This window comes from Chironomus tepperi, unplaced genomic scaffold, assembly GCF_022539635.2.
Source record: "Chironomus tepperi strain 1889 unplaced genomic scaffold, CSIRO-AGI_Ctep_v1 contig_93, whole genome shotgun sequence".
Taxonomy (NCBI): Eukaryota; Metazoa; Arthropoda; class Insecta; order Diptera; family Chironomidae; genus Chironomus; species Chironomus tepperi.
In genome coordinates, this window is record NW_027226215.1 from 1,468,876 (window position 1) to 1,496,306 (window position 27,431).

At 32.0% G+C, this 27,431-nt stretch overlaps 1 protein-coding gene across 2 annotated transcripts in view; it reads right to left on the bottom strand.

Annotated features, from left to right (window-relative positions):
- Positions 1-27,431, bottom strand: part of LOC139087043 (putative uncharacterized protein DDB_G0289963) — a 97,699-nt gene that overhangs the window by 4,517 nt on the left and 65,751 nt on the right. Inside the window, exons 4-5 of one of the 2 annotated variants that reach the window (XM_070635735.1) lie at positions 11,398-11,601; positions 695-777 (exon numbers count right to left, since the gene is read on the bottom strand). In XM_070635735.1, coding sequence (XP_070491836.1) covers positions 695-777; positions 11,398-11,601 — 287 coding nt within the window. Of the gene's footprint in view, positions 1-694; positions 778-11,388; positions 11,602-27,431 lie in introns of both variants that reach the window. The other variant, XM_070635734.1, reaches the window with a different exon arrangement.

Consider the following 27,431-nt stretch of genomic DNA (forward strand, 5'->3'; position numbering starts at 1 on the left):
TCAGCAATAATATTTAGATTTTTAAGTGCATTCAGTAACAAAAAATTTCAAAGAAGTTAAGGTCCTTGCAAGTCGAATAGGTAGAGCGATTGACTCAAATTTAGTACAGTAAAACCGAACATCAACGGTTCGAATCCAGTTATTTTCAAATTTGTTCTTTTCCGGAAGTTTAAATTCTTCGACAACTTAATGATCGTGATCAAGCTTGATCAAGCCAAAATTGGAGCTCTGGATGGCGTTAGATTGAAGAAATGCTTCAGAAACTTGAAGTGAGGTTAGAGACAATAAGGAACAAGGTCTACAGATTACCTACCCGAGCAGGTAAGGAAAGTGCTTTCAAGAGCAGAGTAAGCTGAAAGCAATGCTCACTTGCATGCTCTTCTAGTATATTTAAAAAGAGCGAGCTCTCAAGAGCATGCTCTTCGCCTGCTTGGGATATTGATAGAATGGACCTGATGGATTATTCTGTAATGTAATAAATGACAAGTCCCATTTCGTTTGGAAATGTCGAAATTGTCCACCACTGCTATTTTTAAATAATAAATGACCGTTAACTTTTGAATTTGGAAAAACCGTTATGAAGAATTGTTTGTTTTATACTTAAGCAGCTAAAATAAAATGGAGCAAATGTCGATATTCAGACTGAAGTTACCTAAAAACTGATATAAATAAAACATCACCGAATGACTCTCACCTTTAATCATATTAACTATTTCATCAGCCTCTCTCGATAAATCGCCATCTGGTCGAAATGGATTGTCCCATCCTGAATCGGTGCTGTAAAATAGAATAGAAATAACCATTGAAATTCATCTGTATTTTTACACTAAATTAAGTTGAATGCAGTCATTCATCCATTCATTCATATTTTTATGTGGAATACCTTTTTGTATAAACTTTATTTTCTATAACTGATGAGACTTTCCTACGATAATGATATTCATCCACGGGTATTTCATAGACATAATATAATGTGCCACCGTGTGATGAATTTGAACGAGGTATTGACGTTTTGTTGATCATTGCTTTGTTCCTTACTTAAGTTATCTTACTAATAATTTTATTTTCATTTGTCACTTAACCTCAAAAAAGTTTAGTTCCTGATTTTTTTACTATTTTGATTATCTTAACGTCCCTTTAAAGCTGTAAAATTTACCATAAAAGTTAATCATCGTGCTGATATTTTAAGGCATAATAATCATTAAAATGTTTACAAAAATAATAAGCACCGCATTGTAAAAAGGGAGAAAGTCTAATGACTTTACACAAAAAATTGTAGCCTTGCCAAATGATGCGTGAGCTTTTCTTTTAATGTCAAGTTTAAGTTTGAATGACTTTCATTTTACATGTGTATGTATGCGTAACAATTATTGATATTTACTGCACACGCGAATATGGGTCAGTGGGGGAGAATCAATTGAGGCACGTTGCCAGTCACGCATACGATTAAAGGATTTTCAGCATTTTCTCTCTCTCTCTCTCGCATCTCAAACACAACGAAAGGAATTTGTATTATTTTGAAGGAAAACTTGCACAGTCAGAGTCTTTTTGTGTTCAAAGTATTTCCTTTTTCGTGTAGAAAATGAGGTTATTTAGTCAGTTTTGGCTTGTTGACAAGGACAATGGAAAATCTAGACTAATTTTTACTGTTCTGAAATGCTTTTAATTGACTCGTTTGTCATTTTTCTATTGTTGTTGTTTTATTTTAGTTAATCGGAGCAATTTGGCTTGATTTAGACGTCGAGAAAGCGAAAGTAAACAGAAACTTTAAGGCAGACTTCTCGAAAAATGTTCATGTAAATAAAACACGAAAGCATTTTCATTCAATATTTAAGGTTTTTCCGAGCGGTGCATACATTTAGTTTACAATGTCTACAATGCCACTAAGTTGTCAATAGAATTAGAACTGACTGATCTGTAGCTGCCATTACCAAAACTCGAAGCCGACTTGGATTTTGTTTGGAAAATTCGACTTGGGTCGACTCAGCGGCAAATAAAACCCGAATCGACCCATAGCGAATTGCTCAGCAACTCTCATAACCAAACAAATGCTTCTCAGTTCCAATTAAACTCTCTAACATGTAGGCAACATCTAAGCCTGTGCCGATCGGTTCAATAATTGCATTTTTATCGATTTTCACGAACCCTCGTGGCAAATTAATGCCAATTCATTTATTCCTTCTGCCATGTTACCGCTACGGCGCCAAAAAGACTGATAAAATACCCATTTTTGATTTGATGATGTGTCGCTTGAAGACAAATTTTGTACAGATGCTACGCATTCTAAGAAGAAAATGAAAAATCTTGGACATTGAGATGTTTTTTCCGAGGAAAAATGTGAGAGGAATTATCAAAGAGAAATATTTATGTCACAGAACTTGAAATGGAAGTGATGTTTTGAGATTTTGGGAGATTTTGAATACAGTCTGTGGAATCTTTAATTAAGACTGAGGAATCTTGAATTAAAATTCCTCATTTTGAAGCTTTTGTATTGTTTGAATCTCTTCTGTAACTTGTAAATGTAAGAACTTGATTGTTGTTACCTCGAAATTGAATGTCTTTATCGAAATACTGCACGAATATATAAAATTAAGCACTTTATTTTCAAAATAACAAAAATTAACTGAAAATTTGTATTGAGGGGACTAACAACCTCAAAAAGGAAACACAACTAATTGAAATTACATGTATCATTTGAATTTAAAAGAGCCGTTGACATATTCTCAAGAAATATTCACGGATTTTCTTAGAATTAACAGCTCAGCATGATTACGGGATCTAATACAGCAATGATCTAGTCATCTTATCAGCTAATTTTCACTTGGATTTGGAATTGTCTGAGGAATTGACCTTAATTTATTCAATTTATGTCATGAGGGGCCAAAACTACGTGAAAACCATTTAATGACATGTCTAATGCCCACTTGATGTCTAGCTTCTACTTATTCTTATCAACTTGTGCGTTAGTTCCCAAGAAACACTCAATAAATATACACTAAAGTTCAAGGATACCGAATTTCTCTCATGACTCATGAATGGTACATATTAAGAGAGAATAATAATCATACAAACACATCCACAGCTACTTGTATGCCTGAATAATAAACTTTATGTCTCTCACAGATCTAATTTTATCCAAAAAGAAAATCTTCTGTTCAAAAGTTTTTAATGAATATCTTATTCCCAAATGGAATAATTGAGCTTCAAAATTTTATGCATTCACAATTGTTATGTAAACAACCTTCAAGATCCTTAAACTTTTCCTTCACGTCTATCGATTTTTACATAAATTTTACATCTTCTGCTTAAAAATCAGCACTTTCACATAAAAATTTTACATTCTTTGCTTGTGTTCTACATAAAAAAAAAGCTTAAGAATGCTTCAATCAAGCATTATCGATTAGCCGCGAGCACAATCGTGGAAAGAAGAGGCACTGTAGACATCCGCTTAGCGGATATCCATTAATGACGAATGACAATAAAATGAATTTATCTTTAATCAGCTCTGAAATTAATGAAATTTTACGTTGTGACTTTCACTTGTCCCTTCTAGACAACAAATTGATTTTCTATCGACTGAAAATTGGCAACAACTGATTTTTCTACTCGACCGATTGTTATTTTACATGTCCATCAATTCGTGTTGTGTTTTTTGAAGACTATCCCGATCGGCACAAGTTTTTTGAGGCAGCCAAGTTGTAGTGACATGACATCTAAGTTGCGATGACATGGCAGTCAAGTGACGGAGACATGTTAGCCAAGTGACGGTCACGTGACATCCAAGAGGCGATCCCATCGCATCTAAGAGCCTACCACATGACATCCAATTTACTGAGACATGACATTCAAGTTTCTGTGGCATATCATCCAAGTGGCTGTGACATGTCATCCAAGTGGTTGTTTAATGTCACCCAAGTGGTTGTGACATGTCATCTAGGTGTCTGTGACATGTCATCAAAGTGACTGTGACATGTGATCCTAGTTTCTGTGACATGTTATCCACGTAGCTGTGATATGTCATCAAAGTGACTGTGACATGCCATCTCAGTTTCTGTGTCATATCACCCAAGTGGCTGCAACATGCCATTCAAGTGGGTGTGTTTAGTTGCCAACTTAGACGCCATTTGGTTGCCATGAACAATTTGTGCAAATCGGGATTGTAAACATTTTTCGGCTAAATTTTGTGAGTCACAGTGACTGTGGCAAGACTGTGGCAAGAAGAAAAGTGACATGAAAAATTTCCAGAACGAGCGTAATTTTTCTCCCTTTTTACTCAGCAATTACACACGCCCGACAATTCACCTATGCTCAAGACTTTATATCCATGTTACTGTTCTGTTTCCGTGCACTAAAATACTGAATTTTTCACAAATTTTTCACATGTGTTGGTTGTGGATTCTCATTGATTTTCAGATTATTATGCCGTTTCTATTTACTTTACATCGCTGAATTTCAAAAATGAAATGAAAATTAAACTTTTTTGCTTCCTTCAAATATGAAAAAAAAAAATGCCGCGCAATTTTTCTCTTCTCGATTTCTCTTTTAGTTCCTCGCGTGCAACTCGAATAACATCAAAATAAAAACTGAGAAAATGGAAAATTTATCGCTCTAAAACCTTATTTTTTTTTCGTTCTTCCTCTGACGATTTTTTAGTGTTTTTTGTGCTGCGCGCATGCGTCAAATGACAGTGAAGCACTTCTCGTCGAGGAACATTGTATTACATGCTAGGAAAAATCTATGGAGAAGCTACGATTCTCAATTTTTGTGATGACTAAAAAATTTTTGCTGCTATTTTTAAGAGCTTCACACATACACGTTTGTTGCATTCACGTGAAACTTCTTTTATATTATTTCGTTCCTTCTTCTTTTTTTGCCATTACGAAATTGAGAGGAAAAATGATTTTTCTTTCTATTTTGTGACACATTCTCGTATGCGTTTTTTGACTCAACTGATGAAAGTGCTTGTCGGTGAGGCGCTTTGTCAGGTGGGATCATTAATCATTGTTGGATCAAAATTTTTAGATGAGATGATGTGGAGTTGAATTTCAACAAAGGCACAAAATTGTTTTTATTGTTTTAAAATTGAGTTTTGGGGGAGTTTGAGGAACAATTGACTCAAAAATTTGATGGGGAATATAATGACTTGAATTTGAGTTAGGGAACTTTCAAAAATTATCTAACGCCAACCCCCTCCTCCCTAAGCAAGGGCGTATTCAAAAGAGGGCCAAACTCCTGAATACTCCGAGAAAGTTCTGCGCATCTAGAATAAGGGAGCAGTCCTACAGAACGTCTGCGCAGAGCAACATATTTTGGGTAAACCCTACCCTGGTATGTCTAGTACTAACGAAGACTAATAAGGACGACAAAATTATACTGGATTGAATCCAATTTCTGCTAAATACGATTTGTAATTCTAAGAACTTAGCGTAGTCTATTTGATATTGTTCATTCAGAAAAAAATTCATATTTAGTGGTTCTTTGGCTCAAGGTAACGAAAAAGCAGGAGTGGCGTCGTGGTTAGAGCATCAAATTACCAACTCCAACGACCCGGGTTCGATCCCAGGGAAAGCCTATTCGGATTCGGGTGTTTTTTGCTGTTTCTAGTCACACCTTCTTTGCGACACTGGATTGGATGTGTTGAAAAGGACGCTAGAGTCCTAAATATCCCGAACTGGCAGAAGGTTTCGAAGGATAGAGCTATTTTCAGACATTCCTTCCGCGCGGCAATGGACTCTCGTGCGCCCCAGCCAAGGAAGTAAGTAAGTAAGGAAGTAAGTAAGCGACACATGTAATTGTGCAGAGTTCGAAAAATGCAAAACGTTAATTACGACAAAAATCAAAAACACTTCTTCTGGACGTTATCTCATCATAAACAACGAATAATTACCAAAATCCAAAATTAAGATGAAAAAAGCTGATGCTTGGACTTATTAAACTGCATACGCACACCAAAATGGGTTACAAATTTCATAAAATCTCCTTTAGTATGCCAGAATGGAGTTTAAAACGACTCGAATTTTATATCGAGCCGGCTTGACTGAAGTTAACTTCGAGCTCTGTGCCACCCAAAGATTGTTTTGAAGAGATTCCCAACAATTATTCAAAAGTAGTAACATTCTGCCGACCAAAGCTTCCTTTTCAAAAATCTGCAACCCTTATGAATCTCTACAGTCAGCAACAGAATTAGCAACTTTGTAAATCTTTACTAAATATATCCTAATTGGTCGAATTCATTGAGTCAAATCTAATTACAGATCATTCTATATTTAGTCAGCTTATTCACATAATCCACAAAAATATAATTTTTTGTTTGATTGAATAGAGCTGCTGATTTGATCAGTAAAGCACTGCAAAAATCGATCTAATTAAGGATGTTTGTGTCTGCGTTTTTCATATGAATCTCCTCAATTATTTAATGATTCACAAACAATATTATGCGCCGTCTCATCTAAATATATCCATTATGACTAACTTTCAACTTAATTTCTGTTTCGAGCTTCACTTTTACTTGATTTTATGCCTTCACGATTCGAAAAAAATAAATAACAAAAAAATTGTTCAATTTACATACACGCGATGCGGCATGTGTGTGTGTGTGTTTATAGGTTAAGAATGCGGCTGAATTTTTATATTTCTTGATGGCATTAGGCAAAACTAAAATACGATTAGCTATGCTCACTTAAGAAGAATATAATGATTCTATTCTTGTCTATTCTAAGAGAATATCGAATTTTTTTAGTCTGCAGAATATCCGAATTGAATTTCATATTGTGTAATTTTATTCCTATTTGGTAGCATGGGGCAGAGTTGGCATGGCATGAAGATGTCGGCAAAAGGTGCGGCAAAGAATGGCTATTATAAATGACTTGATCTACAGGCTTTCATCTTCCATCGATTGTCGCCTTACATCGATAGTCTCTTGTGCAAGTTTCTGTCTTTCTCCCTTGTCTTATGGAGTGTATTTGCCAATTTCGGTAGAATAACATATCCCAACCATGTCCCCTTCTACAGGTTGTCACATTCGTTGTTGACCACTTCTATCCGTTGAAACATTTCATCGATGACCCATTTCGTAGGTTGACACCTTCTATCGATTGCTCCGTTCGCAGATTGCGCCATTCCACCTATAAGTTCTAACACAGGTTGACATCTTTCATTGATTGTATCCTTCGCAGGGTTGCCATCTTTCGCTGATGGACTCTTTCGCAGGTTGTCACCTTCTGTAGTCTTTCACAGGATTCCCCATTCCTTCAAATTGTTCCTGCCGAGCATTCGATATTACCGCCAGCCATTTCAAAAATTTTGAATAATCTATTAATACTGTTAATTAAGGATCCAGCAACATCCCAAGAACCCAGCATCTAATGTCGACTCTAAGCCTCTCTATGCCAACTCTGACATAAAGTAATAAATCTTTAAACTGTAAAGATGAAAAAGTTTTTTTCTCGATTGAAATTGTTTGAGAACGTCAATTTGTGGTATAAACAAAACCCCAGCAATATCCGACCACACAACTGTTTAGGTCAAAAATTGAGGGATTGATTAGTAATGAGTTTTAGGGAATGTTCGGAAGTTACGCAACGCTAAGAATGGGGATTTCAGAATCCCTTTCCCTACTTCCAGCGTAACGTTTTGTTAGAGCTTTTCAAAATTGCCCGAGCATGCCAAAATAAGGAATAGTGCAGCCTTCAAAGTTTTGTGACGGAATCTTTATTTGCGTCACTCGGGCTGTAATCTGATATTGTGGAAGGTAAAAGAGCTCGTGCGAGACCAAATAACTTCTGGACTGTTGAGAGTGACAGTATTGCTTTTGGTATTTGTTACTGGTTGACGGAAGCCTGCGATAGAGGTAGCTTTAGCCATTATCTGAGGGACGCCATGGATCATAGTTGATCTGTAAGGCCAGCGAAGGAAGAAAGGAAAGGTAATCCGTAACATAACTAACTAACATAACTATAAACCACACTCCTCTTCAAGTGTTACGTAACTTCCGTACAATCCCCTCACATCATATGAAAAATGCAAAATTATCCATCATAAAACTAGGAATGTGCTCTAAAACTGTATCAAAATATTGATGATGATAAAATGAGGGAATTCTTGACCTTAAATCTATTCAAGTATTGTTTATTTACATGCCATAAACTCTACATTCACAAATTAAAATGAAAAACTTCATAATCGCTTTGAGCAAAAAAATGAAAATTAAATTGTATAGGAGGCAGAGCATTTAATTCGGAGTGTAAAAAAGAGTGGAAAATCGGCAGTATTAAAAATAGAATTTTTCTTTCTTTTTTGATCGCATTCGTACTTGAGTGTTTCCAGATTACTCCAGTAATCCAAGACAAAATAAAAAAAAGGCGGAACATTTTCATCGTTTGTTTATAACTAACAGGTTGGAAAATTGCTTTTGGTATTTCCATCAATTTTCACTTTATCTACTTGTAAATTTCCTCTGTTTATGTTACAGCACAAAATTATTTTAATTCATCCTTGATCTTCATTCTTTTAATTACATTAAAACTTTGCATGATTGTTTAAAACTTAAGGCAAAAAATATTTTTATTAGATTCTCGTGCCTGTAAAGTTATTTCATATAAATCTTCGACAGATCATAATTTTGATGACCTCATAACTCACTCATATCAAAGGTTGAATACATATTTACATAAGAACTGATAAATTCTGTGGAGTATTCATGCGAAAATTGCTTCTAGAATGTTATGTTGACACTTTTACTTGACTGGATCTTATGAAGTTCTCAAAGTTTTCTTTCGGCGCCAAAATTATGCGAACTATGAATGTTATTTGATATTAATGGCTGTTGACAAGTTGCTAGAAATGAAAATGTAGCTGTAAATACTTGTTTACTTTGAAAAATAGAAAATTGTAGAAAATTTACATGTTTACTATGAAAAAAAAATGTGTTCAAAGGGCGTAGAGCTATGAAAAATTTATATTGCATGTAAATTCAAATTTTCAAAAGTCGTTAAATATTCTCTTCAAAAGAAAATGCTAATAAAAAGATGAATTCAGCTCAAAAGTGCAATTTATCCACAATATCAATGCATTATGGATAAAATAAGGAATATCAACCACAAAACTGCACTTTATGCTCCACATTAACATATAAAACATTAAACTTTTGTGCCATTTTCCTTGATTTATGTCACATAAATCCGTAAACACATCTTTACCATCAAATCATTTACTTTATTCACTCAGTAATTAAAAATATGTTGAATAGCTTATTTTCCCCATAAGTCTCACATTGAGACCGACAACATAGAAATTAAATGTAAACAAAAATATTTTCTTCATTTTTTATTAAAAATGTTTCTCGCCCAACCTATCTCGTTTTTTTATGTTGGATGTTTGAAATAGTATATGCTTGATGATATTCTATTTTATGATGATCCTGCAACAATAAAGAAAGATTAAAATACCCTCAAGTCATAGATGAAATGAGAATTTTTTCTCTGAGTGTAATAACCTCAAAGTTAATCACAGTGAAACTTGTCGTTCTAAAGATTCTGTTTTTGATCTCAATAGGCTTTATGGACAATATGATTGAATGGATAAATAGATAATAAAAGATGTTTAAAAGTTTGAAAACTTATGGATTTGTGAGGTATAGCATCCTATTGAGATGTTGTGTCTATTGTTGTAGGTGATGAATTTGCTGTCAATGGAAGCTCGCAATAATGAATTTCAATCAGCACATTTAGAGTAACAAAAGAAGTAAACGATTTCGATTAACCTTTATTCTTATCAGAATCTAGCAATAAGAATGAATTATGGCTTTCTATTTTAGACAGTGGATTGGGTTTTGTGTTTATTGGGAAACTTGATGATGTCGAAACAAGGTCATTGTAGTGTCTGAGGATGGTATAATCTGGGATATCATGACATATATAGACGAATCTGTCAGTTCGAGATATAGGCGACTGTGGATCGATTGGTTAGACGACAGACCAAAAATCTGTATCACTATTGAGAGTACTTGAGTTCGAATCCTAATAGATACCAATTTATCAATTAGGAATCTATGGCCAAGCGGTTAGACAAGCAGACCAAGAATCTGTATCACATTTTCTAAGAATATGTGGGTTTGATTCCCATCAGAGATCGATATCTGGATCGAATGTTAAAACAATTAGGTTTAACTGTCTTGTGTAGAGTCGTGGGTTTGATTCCCATCCTGCAGGCTTCAAACGCCGCCTACTTCACAAAGCATTCTCTACCATTTTATCCATCATCAATTAAGTATCAAGGCAGGATTTTCATAAAAATTTCGCAGCATATACAAAATTAGATCATCCTTATCTAGATCGTATAAACCCCATATTTACAGAATCAATCTATATTTGCAATCTAATTTCCTACAAAGTAAACATTCAATCCATTAATCCAATTTAGTTCCTCGGAAACATCGCAATTCTTGCATCAGCATTTAGAATTTACATTTATGTTATTTCATTCAATTTATTCATCATTTTAAATTCACGAACATTGTATCAATTTCTATATGAATACTATCAGATGCTTACGTAATTCAGTGCTAGTTCACAAACAGAATAGCACAAAATTTATTGCAAATATATATAAATAAAATAAATGAATTCGTGTACTATTTTTTTTATGGGCAATCAAGCGAGGACTAGTTTGAATTAAAAATGCTTTTTGACCATATATACATTATATGAATGAGAAAATACCTAATTAAATTAGAAGTTTCATTATTGGCATGTTAGAAAAGCCAAACATTGATGTTGTGTATTTTCAGAATTTGTCGCCACATCCACAAAAAATGAGCAGCTTTACATCGATAATGAAGTAGCGTTTGAACTTTTATAACTCAATTAAGGCGATTTTTATGATTTTTTTTCGTAGGTTTGCGATGGATTTATGGTTTTAAGTGTTTCGTTGTCGCTTCAATTTGGAGATTAGAGAAGCCATAAAAATCATTGGGAATTCCATGATTAATTTAATTTGATTGACGCAAATCAACTTTGCAACGGAAAAATTTGAAAATTTTAACAAATTTTCTCCTCCACTTCAAGATTTTAAATGTGAAATTCAGCTTAATTAACAAAGTTTATGATTTTTTGCTTAAATTAAATTGTTGAAAAAACGTGAGCAAACACGTTTTTATTAAAACCTTACAATAATTCATTGTTAAAAAAAAGTTTTGGAAGTTTTTGTTTATTTTCCTCAAATATTTGTTTAGGTATTTTTCTATTATTTTCAAAAGAATCTTACAAAACACAAACATAACACTTATTCCATAGAAAACAACACTTCATTCCAGTAGATGCATACAGGTTCTCATTCTGTCCAATTAACACATTCACTCACTTTCATTCGTGCTGATAAAATAAGTCTTACCTAACTTGCCTATTAAAATCTGGTGGTATAACAGCCGTCATTCTACTATCGGTATCACTTAGTGCCGAATTATGTAGAAATGAGTCAATTAGTGAATTATTATTATAGTAATTATCACCGTAATAAAGTGAAGTGTTTTCACTACAAGGTGGACTGACTTGCTGTGGTTTGCTGCTTTGGAAAAATGATACACGTACTTTCGAACGTTCTAATCTGAAAATAGAAAGCAAAAATAAAACAAAAAATGAGTTTATAGCCAATTGAAAAGAATAAAAAAATTAATTTTTTTCTAAGCCCCTAAAAGCTCTACAACCCGCAACATTTTATGCTGCACTGCCCCAGTCATGTCACTTCCCAATATTTATTCTTCTTATTTACACAATTTTTTAATTTAATTTCATGTTTGTATATATAGCATAAAGTTGTATAATACAATCGTATCTGCTCATGACACTCCTTTTTGTGCATGACCCAGATTGAAAGGATATAGAACTCTTTAATAGCCATTGTACGCTCTGCATCATGATAAGTGCTAATTAAATTTTCCAAGAAATTCACAAAACTACATTGTAGCACATGTGAAGTCAAGCTTTATATATAAAGAAGGTTTATTGACCAAAATGACGAGAAATAATAGTAAAATTTATTGGAACTGATAAGATATTGATTATTTTATCAAGTTCAAAGTCTTTAATTTAATGAATCGAGCATTCATGCTTTGATTTCAGCACTTTCTTTAATGGCCTGAAACTTGCAAGTTTATTTGGGCGTGGACATTAGTTTTCATGTCGAAATAGATCAAGAACTTGCCATGCTTTCCATCCATTAAAGAATATGTCCATGAAAAATGAATCATGTTGCCACGATGGCTGCAACTACTGTGAATGCATTACGTGTGGATGAAAATGTGGAATTTTCTAGGGCATTGAAAAACTTTAAAGTTTGCCCTATATTCAGTATAGCAACAACAACAAGCACTGTTGTCAGTCAGAAGTAATCTGCATCGCTGCAAAAATTGTATTAAAATTTAAATCACTTTAAAATTTATTACGATTAAAGTTTTTAGTTCCATTTCACTTGCAAATTTTTCCATCATCAAGATAAAGCACAAGCTGTTTGTTTTCTCCATTCTGATTTCAGATAAACCTCAACTTTTGATTTTCTTAGCGAGATAAAACTTTAATTTACATTAAACTCTTTTTCATTGCAATTGTTATGGATAAAGAAAATGAGAAAATATACAGCAACAAATGGCTTTAAACATAAGCAAAGAAAGCCGAGTAATACAGGTGATGAAGGCTCAGTCAAGCAGTTCTATATGGCCCCGTCAAGCAGCCATATGGTCCTGGTTACGAAGGTGACTTCCATTTGGTGTTATCATTAGAATCATTAAGATCCAGAGCTACGTTGAGAAATTTCTTGGATAATGATTGATTAACGAGTGAGGGTGCCGCCAAACTACTGCACTTAGTAGACATATTACAATTTATATTGGACAAGGAACTACTCCTGATCGCAGATAATGAAATGTTGTAACCACGGCGACGAGACGACAATATTCTTAGAACCAAGTGGCTGTTAACCTCGTCGTCGTTTCAATATGTGCCGATCGTGACTCCTTTATTGAAGCTATTATCAGTTTATTGACTTTAACCTACAAATGGAAGCTGTGAGCCGCGTTTCCATTGCAAATGATTCGTAAAAGGACAAGTGAAAAAGTTTCTCCTGCCGAGTCTCAAACCCATGCTCGCTTGGTCGGTATTACAATAATTAGATACCAAACTACGAAACCATTCCGCCACCGAGCCAATTCGGCTCATAAAACAGGTTTTGCGGAATCTTCTTCACTTGTGTCGCCCGGGATAGAGTTCTTCAGTATCCACCTTTTTGCGCAAATAAAGGATTGGTTCTATGCAAGCAAGCGATAAAACAACATAAAATATTGAGTTGTATGTTATATCTATTAAAGAAAAGACTGTACTTAGCACTTCAATGCCTTGACATTTGCCGATATCTTCTTTTCCCTCCTTTTTCCTATGAAATATATCATCATAACATTTCATTATGCTTGTACTATTCTTCATATTCAATCTCATTAAAAGTCATGATTGCAATTTTGCATGAGACGGATTTTCTGATATCTCAATTTATATTGTTGTATTAAAAGAAAATAAGGACTTTCGAATACAATGTAATATAATTCAACTGAAGCCTTTTGGTTGAGTGCTGCAGTCAGTGACCTAAAAAAGTGCTTAATTTTTGGGTCATTTGAATGTTTCGTCGAGACAATTGAGGTTTTATTTCGAACTTATTCGAAATTAATTTCGAAATTTCGTCCGAAAATTTAAATTTGAAATGACCGTTAGCGAAAATGTAATCAAACAAATTGTTTCGAAATCAATTTCGATATTAGATATGAAAATTTAAATTTGAAATGACCGTTAATTGCTTTTGAAGAAAAACATGAGAATTTGATTCAAAATTTAAAAAGCCGTTAAAAATTTATAACATTTATTGGTAATTTTGGTCGCAAAAATATCTTCTTTCTCTTTATTATGTTCAATTCTCATCCATAAATTAACCTCAAAAATTCACGCTCAATTACATTTTTCAAAAATTTTGTGCTCCTAATGATCATTCAAACATCATTAATATTCACGAATCGATATTTTTCTGCCTGTATCTGTAACATCCGTCAATTTTTTTACACTTTCTGCCAGCATTAAATCACTCATGCTTGACAAGTTACTCATCTAGTGCTCCAATACATTTCAGTCTTTTTAATCAGATTTGACCAAACAATACATTATGCCAAGCTGAAAAGAAGACAATTCGTTTTTTTCGTTCATTCGGAAACCTTACATTTAAATGCATAAAAAAGAGAGCTGTTGATGTGTTATTGCATCTATATCCATTGTTTATTCGTCTTTTATTTCAGGTTCAATGATTTTTTTATAGGCAGACAGATACTTTTTCATTTTTAGCATTGATTATTTTGTTTAAAATTGCAATGTTGTTGCCTTTTTTGTGTGGCTATATAAAAGCCACTATTAAATTAAATTGCATTTTGCTGTAGAAATAACTAAGTAATTGAAATTGAAAGCTGCGATTGGATATTTTTGTGGATCAAGATTGAGGTAAACATATCAACTTTATCGTTCAAGATCAATGATCGAGTTTTGTGGCTTGAGATGGTGTTGATTTGATGCTTTAAGGGTTTTGCATTGGGGAAGAGATTAAATTTCATTTTTTCTAACAGATGTTGTTATTAGATGTTCTCAAGTTATGTGAATTTAAGTTTTGCCATGTTTTTCTACAGTTTACGAGCAGTTAGACTTTGATTGACTGTCTAATTAGCTAGAAATTTGCAATTTACTTTTAATTTAAATCTAATTAATTCAAATTTTTGAATTTTTACCGGTAGATTTGTATAATTGAATTCTCAATTTCAGTAAATTTGAGTTTTGCCATGTTTTTGTACAATTTGGCTACATTTAGACTTTGATTGATTGTCTAATTAGCTAGAAATTTGCAATTTACTTTTTGAGGTGGAGTGAAATTTCAAATTTTTGAATTTTTAACCGTTAGGTTTGTTAAATTTTATTCTCAAATCTAGTAAATTTGAGTTTTGCAATGTTTTTTTTACAATTTAAAGGCAGTTAGACTTTGATTGACTGTCTAATTACCTAGAAATCTGCAATTTACTTTTCGAGGTGGAGAGGAATTTCAAATTTTTGAATTTTTAACCGTTAGTTTCATAAAATTAGTGAAAGAATTTTGTCTAAATCATTCAATTGATGTTTACTGAATTGCATCAACAATTTTCCATTTGATTACTCGAAGCAACAAATTTTTTTGTGAGTTACAAACTCATCCAATTACAGCAATAATTTCATCACTTGTACTTCAAAGTCATAAAAAATCAAAGAGTGCTGTTGTAATCAATAACATGATCCAATAAATCATCACATATTTTCTGCCTTTCCCACTCAATAATCTTTATGATCGTTCCACCGATCAATCGATATTTATTGCAAATAAAACTCCATTTTTTTTCTTTCTTTTTTTCAATCCGCTTTGACATTATAATTGTCGGAACAATTATGTGAAAGGAAGTTGGTCGTTTATTGCACTTGTTTTTCTACATAAGCAAAGGTATAAACTTTTGTGGATTTGAAGCTAAAAATTTATTTGCCATTATTTATCAACACTTTACAAATAATTTATGCAATTATATTTTGAAAACAAAAAAGAAAGAAGCATAAGAAGTAAGAAGTAAGTTTTCTTGTATCTTTAGTTAGGTAACCTCATTAAATAAGGTTTATGCAAAACAGAATATTTAAGAGGTTATAGAATGTGTTTTAATTACAGTGGATAAGTGTGGAGGTCTAAAAAAATGGATAATAATTAGCTCCGTCTTTGGGTTCGAATCCTTTAAAGTCAAATATTTTCATCAATTTCTATTCATTTAATGTAGTTCATGCGGACGTATACTATGTCATTAAATTGGTATGAGGGTAACAACACCTGTTTAAGATGCTTCTTATTATGCATTGTGGTGTCTGAGCAAAATGAAATCTTGGGTATCGAACAATATAAGGTCGATTCTGTCAGTGCCAAGGGAAGGTCTCTGTGGGCGAGTGGTAAGGCAACTCCCAAAAATCAGGGGTCTGGTTCGTGGGTTCGAATCTCACAAGAATTTGATACCTGAGTCACACTATATTGAGCAATTTTGTCCAAACAATGTGTCGCAGCACAATTAAGGGTGATGCCAAGTCCGAGACCGAGCCTTCCCGGGTAGTCTCGCTTCATATTGTGGATTGGGGTGTCTATACTTCCCGGTTAGTCTCGGTCTAGAGAATTTCTCACCGAGACTTCGGGAAATCTTAAGCACAATAGTTTGCCACCGAAGTTATTTAAAAATGCCATTAACAGTATGTCATGTGCGGTTTCGGTTATGGTTTACTAACAAGGTGTGCCAAGGCACAGCCTGCAAGTTTGGACAACACTGATAATAGAGCCTTATCGATAAAAACACAGATCAGGACAATCCTCCGTGCATCATTACATGCCCCCCAACTAAATGACCAAAATACACTCTAACTGACCTCTACAGACTCAAGACTCAATAATCTGCAAAACAATACTCAAATTATCTGCTGCAAAATTTCCCATGAATTGTGAATCACATTGATAATAAACTAAAAGAAATATGAAAATTGAATTCTCCGTGATTGAAAGAACTTTTAAGTATAGGCACTGTGGGAGACTAACCGAAAAATTATGGATAATCACCAACAATTCATATGAAATTCATGAACAAAAAAAGAGAAAGAGAAAGAAGAATTTTCTTTCTTCCGACATTATTACCGCATTACCGATTTGTCCGTTAGACAACAGAATGAAAAATAGTAAGTAAGTAAGTAACTTGCAATAGATTTGTGTATGAAAATAGGCAGAGAGCGAGAAAATTTCAAGTTTCAATGACCTCTGCAAGGTAACCTCTGTAAGGTAACTCATACAGATGTTGCTTGATTCCATCCATCAGTGAATTATTCTAATTTTAATGCATTATTGGATGTGAATTGACTCAAAAAAAATTTCTGTGCCTTTCTTCTGTTCAAATATGAATAATTCAGTAATTCACTAGCCACTAATTATGCATTCAGCTGTAAATTTATTAGTAATGCTTAAAGAGTCACTCAATACACCGTTATTGTTCTTTCCTACTCCCAAAATTAATTACATTAATATATTCGGACCTTGAAATTTAAAATTTCATTTGTTTGTTTATTTTAAGAATTTTTTTTCTTTCTTTTTTCACGCGAGTTTGAACATCGAGTGATGTCAGCTTGAGTGACTAAAATAAAGTAGTTTAATCTATTTTACTGATAGGTGTTATCTTGTTCTGACAAAGATTATCAGAGACTTTGGTAGACATTATTGTCATGGCTGTCGCTAGTCGAAGTTGATTGAAGGTAATAAAGGTGAATTTTGTGCGCAATTCTTAAAATTATCTTTATCTAATTTTATCAAGTTCAAAAATTGTGTTGAATTGAGTTTCAAAATTCAAAATTCAACGGCTTTCCTAAAAATTTGGATTTTTAAAAAATTTCAAAAAATTTGAATTTTAACAGATTTTAAATTTAAGGTTCTAACGGATTTTAAAAATTTGAATTTTTGCAATATTTTGTTTAAATTTTAATGATTTTTAAAAAATTAATTTTTACTGAATTTTTGAATTTTTTTTTTGTGATAAACATTTGAACTAAAGAGATTTTGAAATTTGAATGTTGATAGTTTTTCCAAATTCGATTTTAACGGATTTTCAAATTTGAATTTTAATTGTTTTCAAAAATTTAATTTTAACGAATTTGAATTTTAAAGGACATTAAAAAATTTAAATTTTTATGATTTCCGAAACTCAATTTTTAACGGATTTATCAAATTTTCATCAAAGTTTTTTAAAATTTAGTTTTTAACGGTTTTTCAAAATTCGAAATTTTACTATCTCATATTTTGTAAGTTATAAGAGATTCAAGCTACTTTGAACCAACTTTTGTTACCAGAACACCACAATATAGTCGTCAAGACATCACTACATTACTACAAGAAGTCAAGGTGCCTTAAGGGCATCATAATAGCTGCATTTAGTTTCATTACTCCATTGATAAATTAAGTTAATCGCTGCATGTCGTTTGGAATATTTAAATATAATACATATTAAAGTTATTCGAACTAATAAGCACCTGCACAACCTCTTGCATATATTAAATCCACCATAAAAAGCAAATTAAACAACGCACTGCGCATTGGTCTTGAAAAAGTGCACAAAAAAAGACACAAAAAAAAAAATTACGTCATTTTAAGGCCTTAAAAGTTCATGACAGACTTGTTGGTATCCAAGGTGAGCACCGATTTCATTTTCATCTTTTTAAACATTATGATAAATGTAAAATTTATGCAAATTCATCGTACTGATGATATCAGGCACAAATTACATCATCCACTTGCACACATAGCATTCAGTAGTGCGCGAATGCCGGAACATGCTTTTATTTATTTATATTTTTATTTCTTCCTTCTCATTTGTTGCTAGAGGCTGGATTAACAGAGTTTACTATTTATTCGCTCAACCGGCGTCTGTCTTCAGTCAACAGGAAATTATTGAAAAATTTTTTGTTTTCAATTTTGTCAGAAAAATCTAATAATTTTTTTTTCAGCATTTCCATACTGTTTACATTCTGAGACTTAAATGAAAAATATCCATCACATTGTAGAATTGTGAATGTGTGAATGCAAAATTTTATACTTTTTTTTCACCATTTTGCCAGATATACAATTTTATTTTTAAATCTTTAATTACGTCAGTTTTTCTCGATGTTTTTTTTTTGCGAAGTAGAAAAAAGATAAAGGTTTCTAATGTGTTTCTTAGGGAATGAATTGTGGCTTTTTGTCATTGATTCTTATCTGATAAATGTCAAAAATTGAAAATTGACTGTCAAAAATATTCAAAATTTTAAAAACCGTTAGAAATTCTGCTTGAAAATGGTGAAAAATATTCAAAAAATTTAAAACCGTTAGAAAGTTGTCATTGACAATTTTGAAAAAATTCAAAATTTTGTAACTGTTGGAATTTTTCTTTAAAAATTATTACAAATATTCAAAATTTTGAAAAACGTTAAAAATTCTCTTTGAAAATTAGTCAAAAATATTCAAAATTTTGAAAACCTTTAGAAATTCTCATTGAAAATTATGGAAAAAATTCAAAATTTTGGAAACCGTTAGGAATTATTTTTGAAAATCATTAAAAATGTTCAAAATTGAAAGATATTCTGTTTAAAAATGAAGAAAAATATTCAAAATTTTGAAAATCGTTAGAAATTCTTTTCAAAAATTGCAAAAAAAATATTTGAAATTTTGAAAAACGTTAAGAATTTTTTTTGAAAAACATGAAAAATATTAAAAATTTTGAAAGCCGTTGGAACTTTTTTTTTGAAAATCATGATAAATATTCAAAATTCCGAAATCCGTTACAAACTCTTTACAGCTTTAATTGATTCAAAAACATCAATCTTCACTCATGCCACCCACAAAATGCCAATTTTCCAACAATTTATTTTTATCATTTCATTCTAAATCGGTAAAAATTGAAATAATTGTACGAAAGAGAGGATGGGAACAAAATAAGAGAAAATTAAATGTACATCATGACATTGACAATATTTTATTTTTGCGGTTGGTGATGCACTCGAATGTGGAAATAACTTGTGTCTATAATAACAATAATATAAACTTTAATTTGACTGTGTCTGTTTGTGTGGATATTTTAATGAAGTTTCGTTAAGAAAATTTACAAGTTGAGTCATGAATAAGGCGAGAAAACAAGAAATCCATTAAAAGCATCTTGCTAATGCAGTCAATTAAACAGCTTTGATTTTTGAAGCTTTATGTCAAATTCTTTTATCTTTTGTTTATTTTATCTATGATGCATCGATTGGATATTGAAGAGTCATCAATCTGATAAACTTCATCTTCTACATTCCAGCTTTAATCGTATGACAACATCTATTGTGAATATGTTTGACAAACAAGCAGAAAAAAAAAGTCGCAAAAGAGTCTAAATGGATGAGTAAACAAAATTTTTCGTATTTACCGCTATCATTTAATAAATTGCTTGAATTTCTCAAAATCATGCATGCTTTTCGAGATTGCTAGAAAAATGAGTGATTTTTTTGTGAAGAATAGTTGGAAATTTTCTTTTGTTTGGTTAATAAACGCATTTAAATTCATGTGAAAGATTGTTTTAGATTTAACGGGATTGTAGAATTCAAATTTTAATGACTTTTGTAGAGTTCAATTCAAAATTGATCAAAGAAGTTTCAACGGTTTTGTAAAGTTCAAATTTTTACGATTTTTGTAGATTTTAAATGAAATTTGGTCGAAATGGAAGTTTTTACGGTTTTGTAAATTTTCAAATATTTAACGATTTTTGTAGATTTCAAACCAAATTTTGTCAAAATGGAAGCTTTAACGTCTTTGTAAATTTCAAATTGTAACGATTTTTGTAAATTTCAAACGAAATTTAGTCAAAATGGACGCTGTAGCTTTAACGGTTTTGTAAATTTCAAACTTCAACTATTGTCTCTTAAATCAACTTATCTTTCCAGACTTCCTAACACTTTAAAGCCTCATACCTATCTAATCAGCCAATCTGCTACGCTCAAGTTCATCTATCTTCAAAAATGCTTAAGAAAAAACTCAAGAATTTTATATTAAGCTTTAACAAAAAATGTACACTGAGTGGCAGACACGATTAAGAAGCAGTTTTTCGTTTATTTATAACAAAAAAAACATTCAACAGAATCATGTTGAGATTATCTTTATGTTTCGTCTCTCCGCATTGTATTCGCATAATTTGATAATAATCGACAAGGATTTAATCCCCGCAAAAAATGATCAGACTAGATGTAAAGTCATAAAATTCACAAAATTGGTCATTTTAGTACATGGACAAGACTGTGTACGAGAAAAGAATTCGCATTTCGCCAACAGAAAAAATGACAATCGTATTAAGTTCATTGCCAAATTAAAGTATGATAAAATATCCACCAACGCCCACTTACATACTATAAAAATGAAATGAAATTGAGAAGTATATAAAAATATCAGCAAGCAGGCATCATCATCATCAAGATGAAGTGATACTGTACATAACTACAAAGAGAAATGCTGCCTTTTATCTTCATTAAATGAAAAGAATTTTTACAATTAATTTAAATCAATTTCCATTGTATTATTTTTTCGTATGATATCATGCTGCACTCTGGTAATAAAATCGCAATTGTTATAATTAATTAACTTTAATTAATGCTTAAATTTTTTTATAAATGATGAATTAACAAGATCTTTAAGAAGATTTAGAGCGCATAATCTGATAAAATTCATCAAATAACTTTTAACGGAAATTTAAAATTCAAATTTAGCAATTTCGAAATATTTCATCCACTTCAAAAAGTTTTTTCAAGATTTCTTAAGAGTGATAATGAATTTTTAAAATGTTTTAAATGATTTGTAATCAAAAAAGTGGCAAAAAACAGATGTAAACCTTCACATTTGACTAGCATGTAGAACTCAATAGCTACATACTTCACACTGAGTCATCCAAACCGACCTTCACAAATAAACATTATGATAAAATAAACATGGACTAAAGATCGCGTGGAGATGATTATAGTTTCATTGTAAGTTAATATGATATGCAGTATTAAGTTCCGAACATAATAATGATCTTAGTTCCTCATTGTAATACAAGTTCAGCATGTGCTAAACTTTCATCTATTAATTTCCATTTTAAATATCATGATGAACATTTTCATTATTCTTCTTCTTCATCTCATTATGCTCATTTTACACAAAAAACAGCATGAACTTAATCGATTAATTTTGTATTCCATAAAACTTAAACTTTCAACTTAAGTCGTGGCTTTAAGACAACAAAAATAATGTTTTTCTTTTCTATATTTCCATTTCTTTTTTTCATTTGCCGAAGGCGCAATAGCGGCAATTTATTGATCAAAGGTTGATGCTGTAAATTTCATTTAATTCTCATTTTCATTTGCTCGTGTTTTCTATTTTTCCTTTTCAATTTATTAATGTTGCATCTCATAGACTTGACCATGTTTTAATAAAAGGCTGTTGCATATTGATACTGTCAGCTAATGTCTGCGGTACTTTTGTGGGTCAAATAACCGGCAAAATGGTTTTATATTGTTTTGAGTTGTATTTTGGGAGATTAACGGATAATTTGAATTTGAATTTTTGTGGGTTTTTCAGTTAGTTTTGAGTTGCGATTTGGATTTGTTGTTTTAAAGTTTTTTTGTGAAATTTAAGTTACTTTTACTGGATTAACTGAGGATTTTGAAGCTTATTCAATTAGTAAACAGTTTAGACAACAAGAAGCAAAGAAACAATGGTAAAAATTGTAGTTTTAAATGGATAAATTGATGGATTTCTTTAATTTTTCTATTTTTCCACCCAAACTGCTTAAAAATTGACAATTTTCATCAAAAACACATCAAAGCAGCTCAATTCAACTTCAATTAATAGACGGATAAATATGGACAGAACGATAGTTTCCAACTCTTCACTTTCAACTGCGACTATCTCTCTCAATATAATAGAAATTTTGTAAAAGATAATTCCTTCATAAATTAACTCAACTAATGATTGGAATTTAACAAATATGAGCATGAGCGGCAATCAATAACTGTCAATTTACAAATAAGCAGCTGATAGTAGTTTGAGTAAAAGGTGTTTGATAGAACTGGCAAAAATATTATTCCGCTTATTGTGTTTCGTCTACACTTACACACATGTGCTATGTTGCCAGATATCATCGCTACTGTAAATTTATTAACCCCAAAAAAAATAAGGCAGAATATTTCACATAAATTCTAAACGTTTTTATTTATGTTCGCTTTTTACACACAGCACATAGAGAATGAGAGTGAGGAATGTTATGTTTTGTGTACGTTACTCATAGATTTGTTATAAATAGAACATGATAGTTTCTATATTTGGCTGTAAAAGTTGGTTGAGCTGTAGTTAAGACAGGAACAATTAAAATGCGGTAAAACTCAGAAAATGTGAATAGCATTAACTTAAAATGTACATGGCATGATGATGCCAGAATAAATCGTTCAGAAACTGTTCATAATTTGATTACTGTCCCACGACTCTTTATGTCCAATAACGTTTCTTTTTTGACAATAATGTGCCAAATTCTTTTTAAATTTCAAGTTTTTCTTTTTGATTCCTTTTTTTGCACCAAAAAAAAAATTGTGTCAACGACTCTAAAATATGACATCATAATTCACAGACTTAAATGTCGAAATATCCATTTCTATGGTCAACAGAGTTGCGAATTTATGGAGTGACATTATGTATTTGAATGTGTGCAGAAGATTAACTGTGGGCAGATGGAAATTGCGCATTTAAACCGTTAATAAATGGTTTTAAATTTGAATTTTAGATTAAACGGAAACTTAACGGCTTTTTCAATTTTAAATCTTCCTGTTTTTTCCATCTCCTCACTTCAAAAAGTTTTTTAATGATTTAATGCCTGTAAACACTTTAATCAAGCAACGATTGTTGTGAGAATACGCAAAAAAGTGGCAGCAATGCTTTATAAAAAACACAAAAGCCGGCAACTTGATTTATCTTCAAGTTTTTGAATGATTTAAAGCACTGACCATATATTTCATTAAGCACACTGATTATGTAAGCACAAAAGTGCACTTAAAGTATTAATGGATGAGATAATGAGCAGAAGAATCCGACGATTTATATACCACTGGACATGGATATATAAAAGTTATTGCAAGTAATTCCACCAACGATTGTAAAGTCATAAAGTATAGTGAATTCATTTAATTAAAATCTTTCAATCATTCAGCACATATTTATCAGTCGCAATTGTCGGGATCATATGAAATTAATTACCCAGTAATAGGCTATCAGTAAGACTTAAATCATCATAGTCATCATTCAAAAAGAATGAAAAGAAGGCGAGAAAGGAGAAAAAGAAGCAAAGAAAATGAAATTTAATTAATTTATTCCATACAGGCGATATTATTATTGAATATTGCAATCAAACGGTCAAGGTTACAATAAAAGTCAATTGAATTTTTGCTTCCATTCCATATATTAAGTCTCATGATTCATACTTTTTTATTTTTTCGCATAAATAATAAAAAAGAAACCAGAACTGGATATATTTTGTAATTTCAATATGTGCACATCAATTTGCGTACATCGTAAAGTGTATCAAGCATGAGAGAAGGAGAGGAAGAGAATGTCAAATGTGACTTTGTTGCCCTTGAAAATTTGTACGGGAAATTTCTTCTCTGACGTTTAATGTCTGCAGTCGGTTGATGGAAGCAGAAAATTTCATTACGACATGATGATGCATGGGTGGGCAACCTATGCGGTGTGATGCACCTTGGTGTATATGACATATGAGTCATGGCGGCACACTAGTTTACCCCGGGCTATTTGGGTCATGCCGGCAATCTAGTCTACCCCGGGGCACACCTTGGTGATAATCCTTGACCATAACCGCATACGACATATGAGTCATGGTGACACACTATTGTACCCCGGGGCATATGGCTCATGGCGATTCACTTGCGTACCCCGGGGCGTGATAAGTCTTGACCGTAACCGCATACGGTATATGGACGACACACTAGAGTACCGCTTCACACAGGTTGCCTACCACTGCTATAATCTAATCAATGTTGTCATTTCATATTTCCATGTAAAATAATTTGCGTGGCAATAATGTTGCTTAGATGAAGTCTGAATAATACTTTTATTTTTTCAATTATCTTATTTATCTACAAATAGTCTTTCAATTGCTTCTCATCGTCTGTGTATTGAAACGTGTGGAATTTACGTCAATTGTTTTACTATGCAGAGGTTTGAGACGAATGTCTAATATTGAAATTTTTTTACTGCTAATAAATTACTTAAATATTATATTCGATTGATATGTGAAGAATGTGTAAAGCCAGATCTCTTTTGAAGTTGGATTTTTGTCGGAAAATTCAAATGAGGCTCTTTGATGTGCGGATGATCGTAAAGAATGAGGAGAGTTTTATAAATTATATTCGAAATTGCATATAAATGAGGGAAGATGGGGTGAGGAGCTGTGTCTGATAATCTATAGGTAGAGATGTGGGGTCTATAAGGAGGCTTATCTAAGGGTAGCCTATGGGGTCAAATTTTGCTCTCTTTGAACAAAAGTTCTTTAACTTGCTAGAGTTTTTCGAGACCAAACTTTCTAACTTCCAAACTTCCGATCCCAAAAATGTTCAAAATCAATTTCGAAATTAGCTTCGAAAATGGTTTCGAAATTAGTAGAAGTCATGACCTATATCACCCTATTGCACAACTCGAATTCGTATCAAATTCTATACAAATTCGAATAGACTTCTCAAACAAAATCCAAGTCGACTTTAAGCTCTGCCCCAAAGCATGAATTCAAAAAATTAAGATTAAAGAATAATGTCATTTTCGGACGTCCTCCCTCCCAAAAAACTATTCTCATGGAACTATGTAAAAAATTTCGCTACTAGCTTAATGTGAAAAGTAATTTCTATAAACAAAAGGCATAGACTATGGATTATTTATTGTGAAAGATTTACTGTTTACATTTCATGAATTACTTTTCCGGTATAAACAAAAAATAAAAGAGAAATATTATAAACAAACTTGCTCCAAAATCATAACTTAGTAATCATTTTTCTCTCAATTTAAAAGTGTAATTTTAGCTTTGAAAACGAAATTCAGCGAGTCGATCAACAAAGTCACAGCAGTGGCCATTTTGCATATTTCATCGGTTCTTATCTCATTCAATCTTATCGACTTCAATGAATACAGAATGATTCATTACATGTCATCGATTTTGATGTAATAGTGTACTTAGTATGCATTACATGATCTCACGTGAATGTGATATGCTTAAGTGCAAGCTATAAACATGAATGAAAATCATATATGGGAGATATTTCTGTCCTTGAATGAACAAACATGAAAGTCAAGTTGATATCAGCTTGCCGATGCCAAAAATCGTAAATATTTTGAATATTCAAGGAGAAGTCAATAAAATAAATAAATGCCGAATTATACGTCAATAAATTTTGTTGTATTTGCCCATTCTTAAGCATGCATAATAGGTTATTAATGATATGCGTGTCAAAGTGTTTGAAAAAATTATGTAAATATCTTGTGACATCATTTCTTGAGTCATCAAAATATTTTCAGATTCCACTTTTGTTTTGTATATGTGATCATGATGAAATGAGGCTAGATTAACGATCTAAAAGTTCATAAAACATTTTGTAGGGGAGGGAATGTGATGAGATTTAGTTGGTTTTGGCAATTTTTAGAGGCTTTATTAGAATTATTGGATTTTTGGAAGTTTCTATAGCCCAAGTGGACAAAACCCGTTAGAACTAGTCACTAACTAGACATGAACTTGCATTCTACCAATTTTATCGAATTTTTGTCCACTTAGATTTATTGAAAGAATTTAACGGCTTTTCAAAATTCAAATATTGTTTCAAAAATCAGCTTTTTGACAAATTTATTGTCAAGAATTGCGAAAGAAAATTCGCTTTAAAGCAGCATTAAAGCCATATCCAGCAACAGATTACATATTTTATGAAATATGTCCATCATTAATCACATTCAACAACTGATTCTAATACATTCTCGTGAGTATTTCATCATTTTTGATAACATTTATTTCATTTCACAATATTTAATTACTAGTTTTACGGAAAATTCCCATTTTATTTAATTATTGCGACCCAGAAAGTTCAATTTCACCACAAGTAATGCATTCAATTTTTTTCTCCCACATTGTAGCAATAAGTGTGATCCATCACTTCAATTGCATAATCTTGTTGATCTCGTTATGTCAGCCATTCAGTCACCAGTAAATAAACAATCAATTTAAACATTATTTTGAAAATTTCGCTAATAGCAAACCCAAAAAAATACATAATCTGTCACTGTAAGGAGATAATAAAATGGTATTGCGCATCTACGGATTGTTCTAGTAGGTAAAAATAGAACGTGATTTTTGCATGAAAATAGTTATTTTGCTGTTATTTGTATTTTTGGTTATCACACAAATCTTTTTTTGCTTTTTCGCTTTACTTAAATCGATAAAAATTTCACTCACTGTCGCACAGGCATATACAAATACACAGTTAATGCTTAGCAACAAATAGGGAAATAAAAAAAAATAAAATTTGCGAAAAAAGGGCAGGGGTGTGAAACTACGCTACACTAACAAAAGAGTTTAAAAATTGAATTCAAAAGATTCTAAAATTAGAACAGAAATGATCAAGGTAGTTCAAAAATTGATCAAAAAGGGTTCAAAAAGGGTTCAAAAATTGATCAAAAATTCAAAAATTGATTTCAAGAGTTCAAAATTTGAACAAAATTATTCAAAAATTGAACCAAAATGA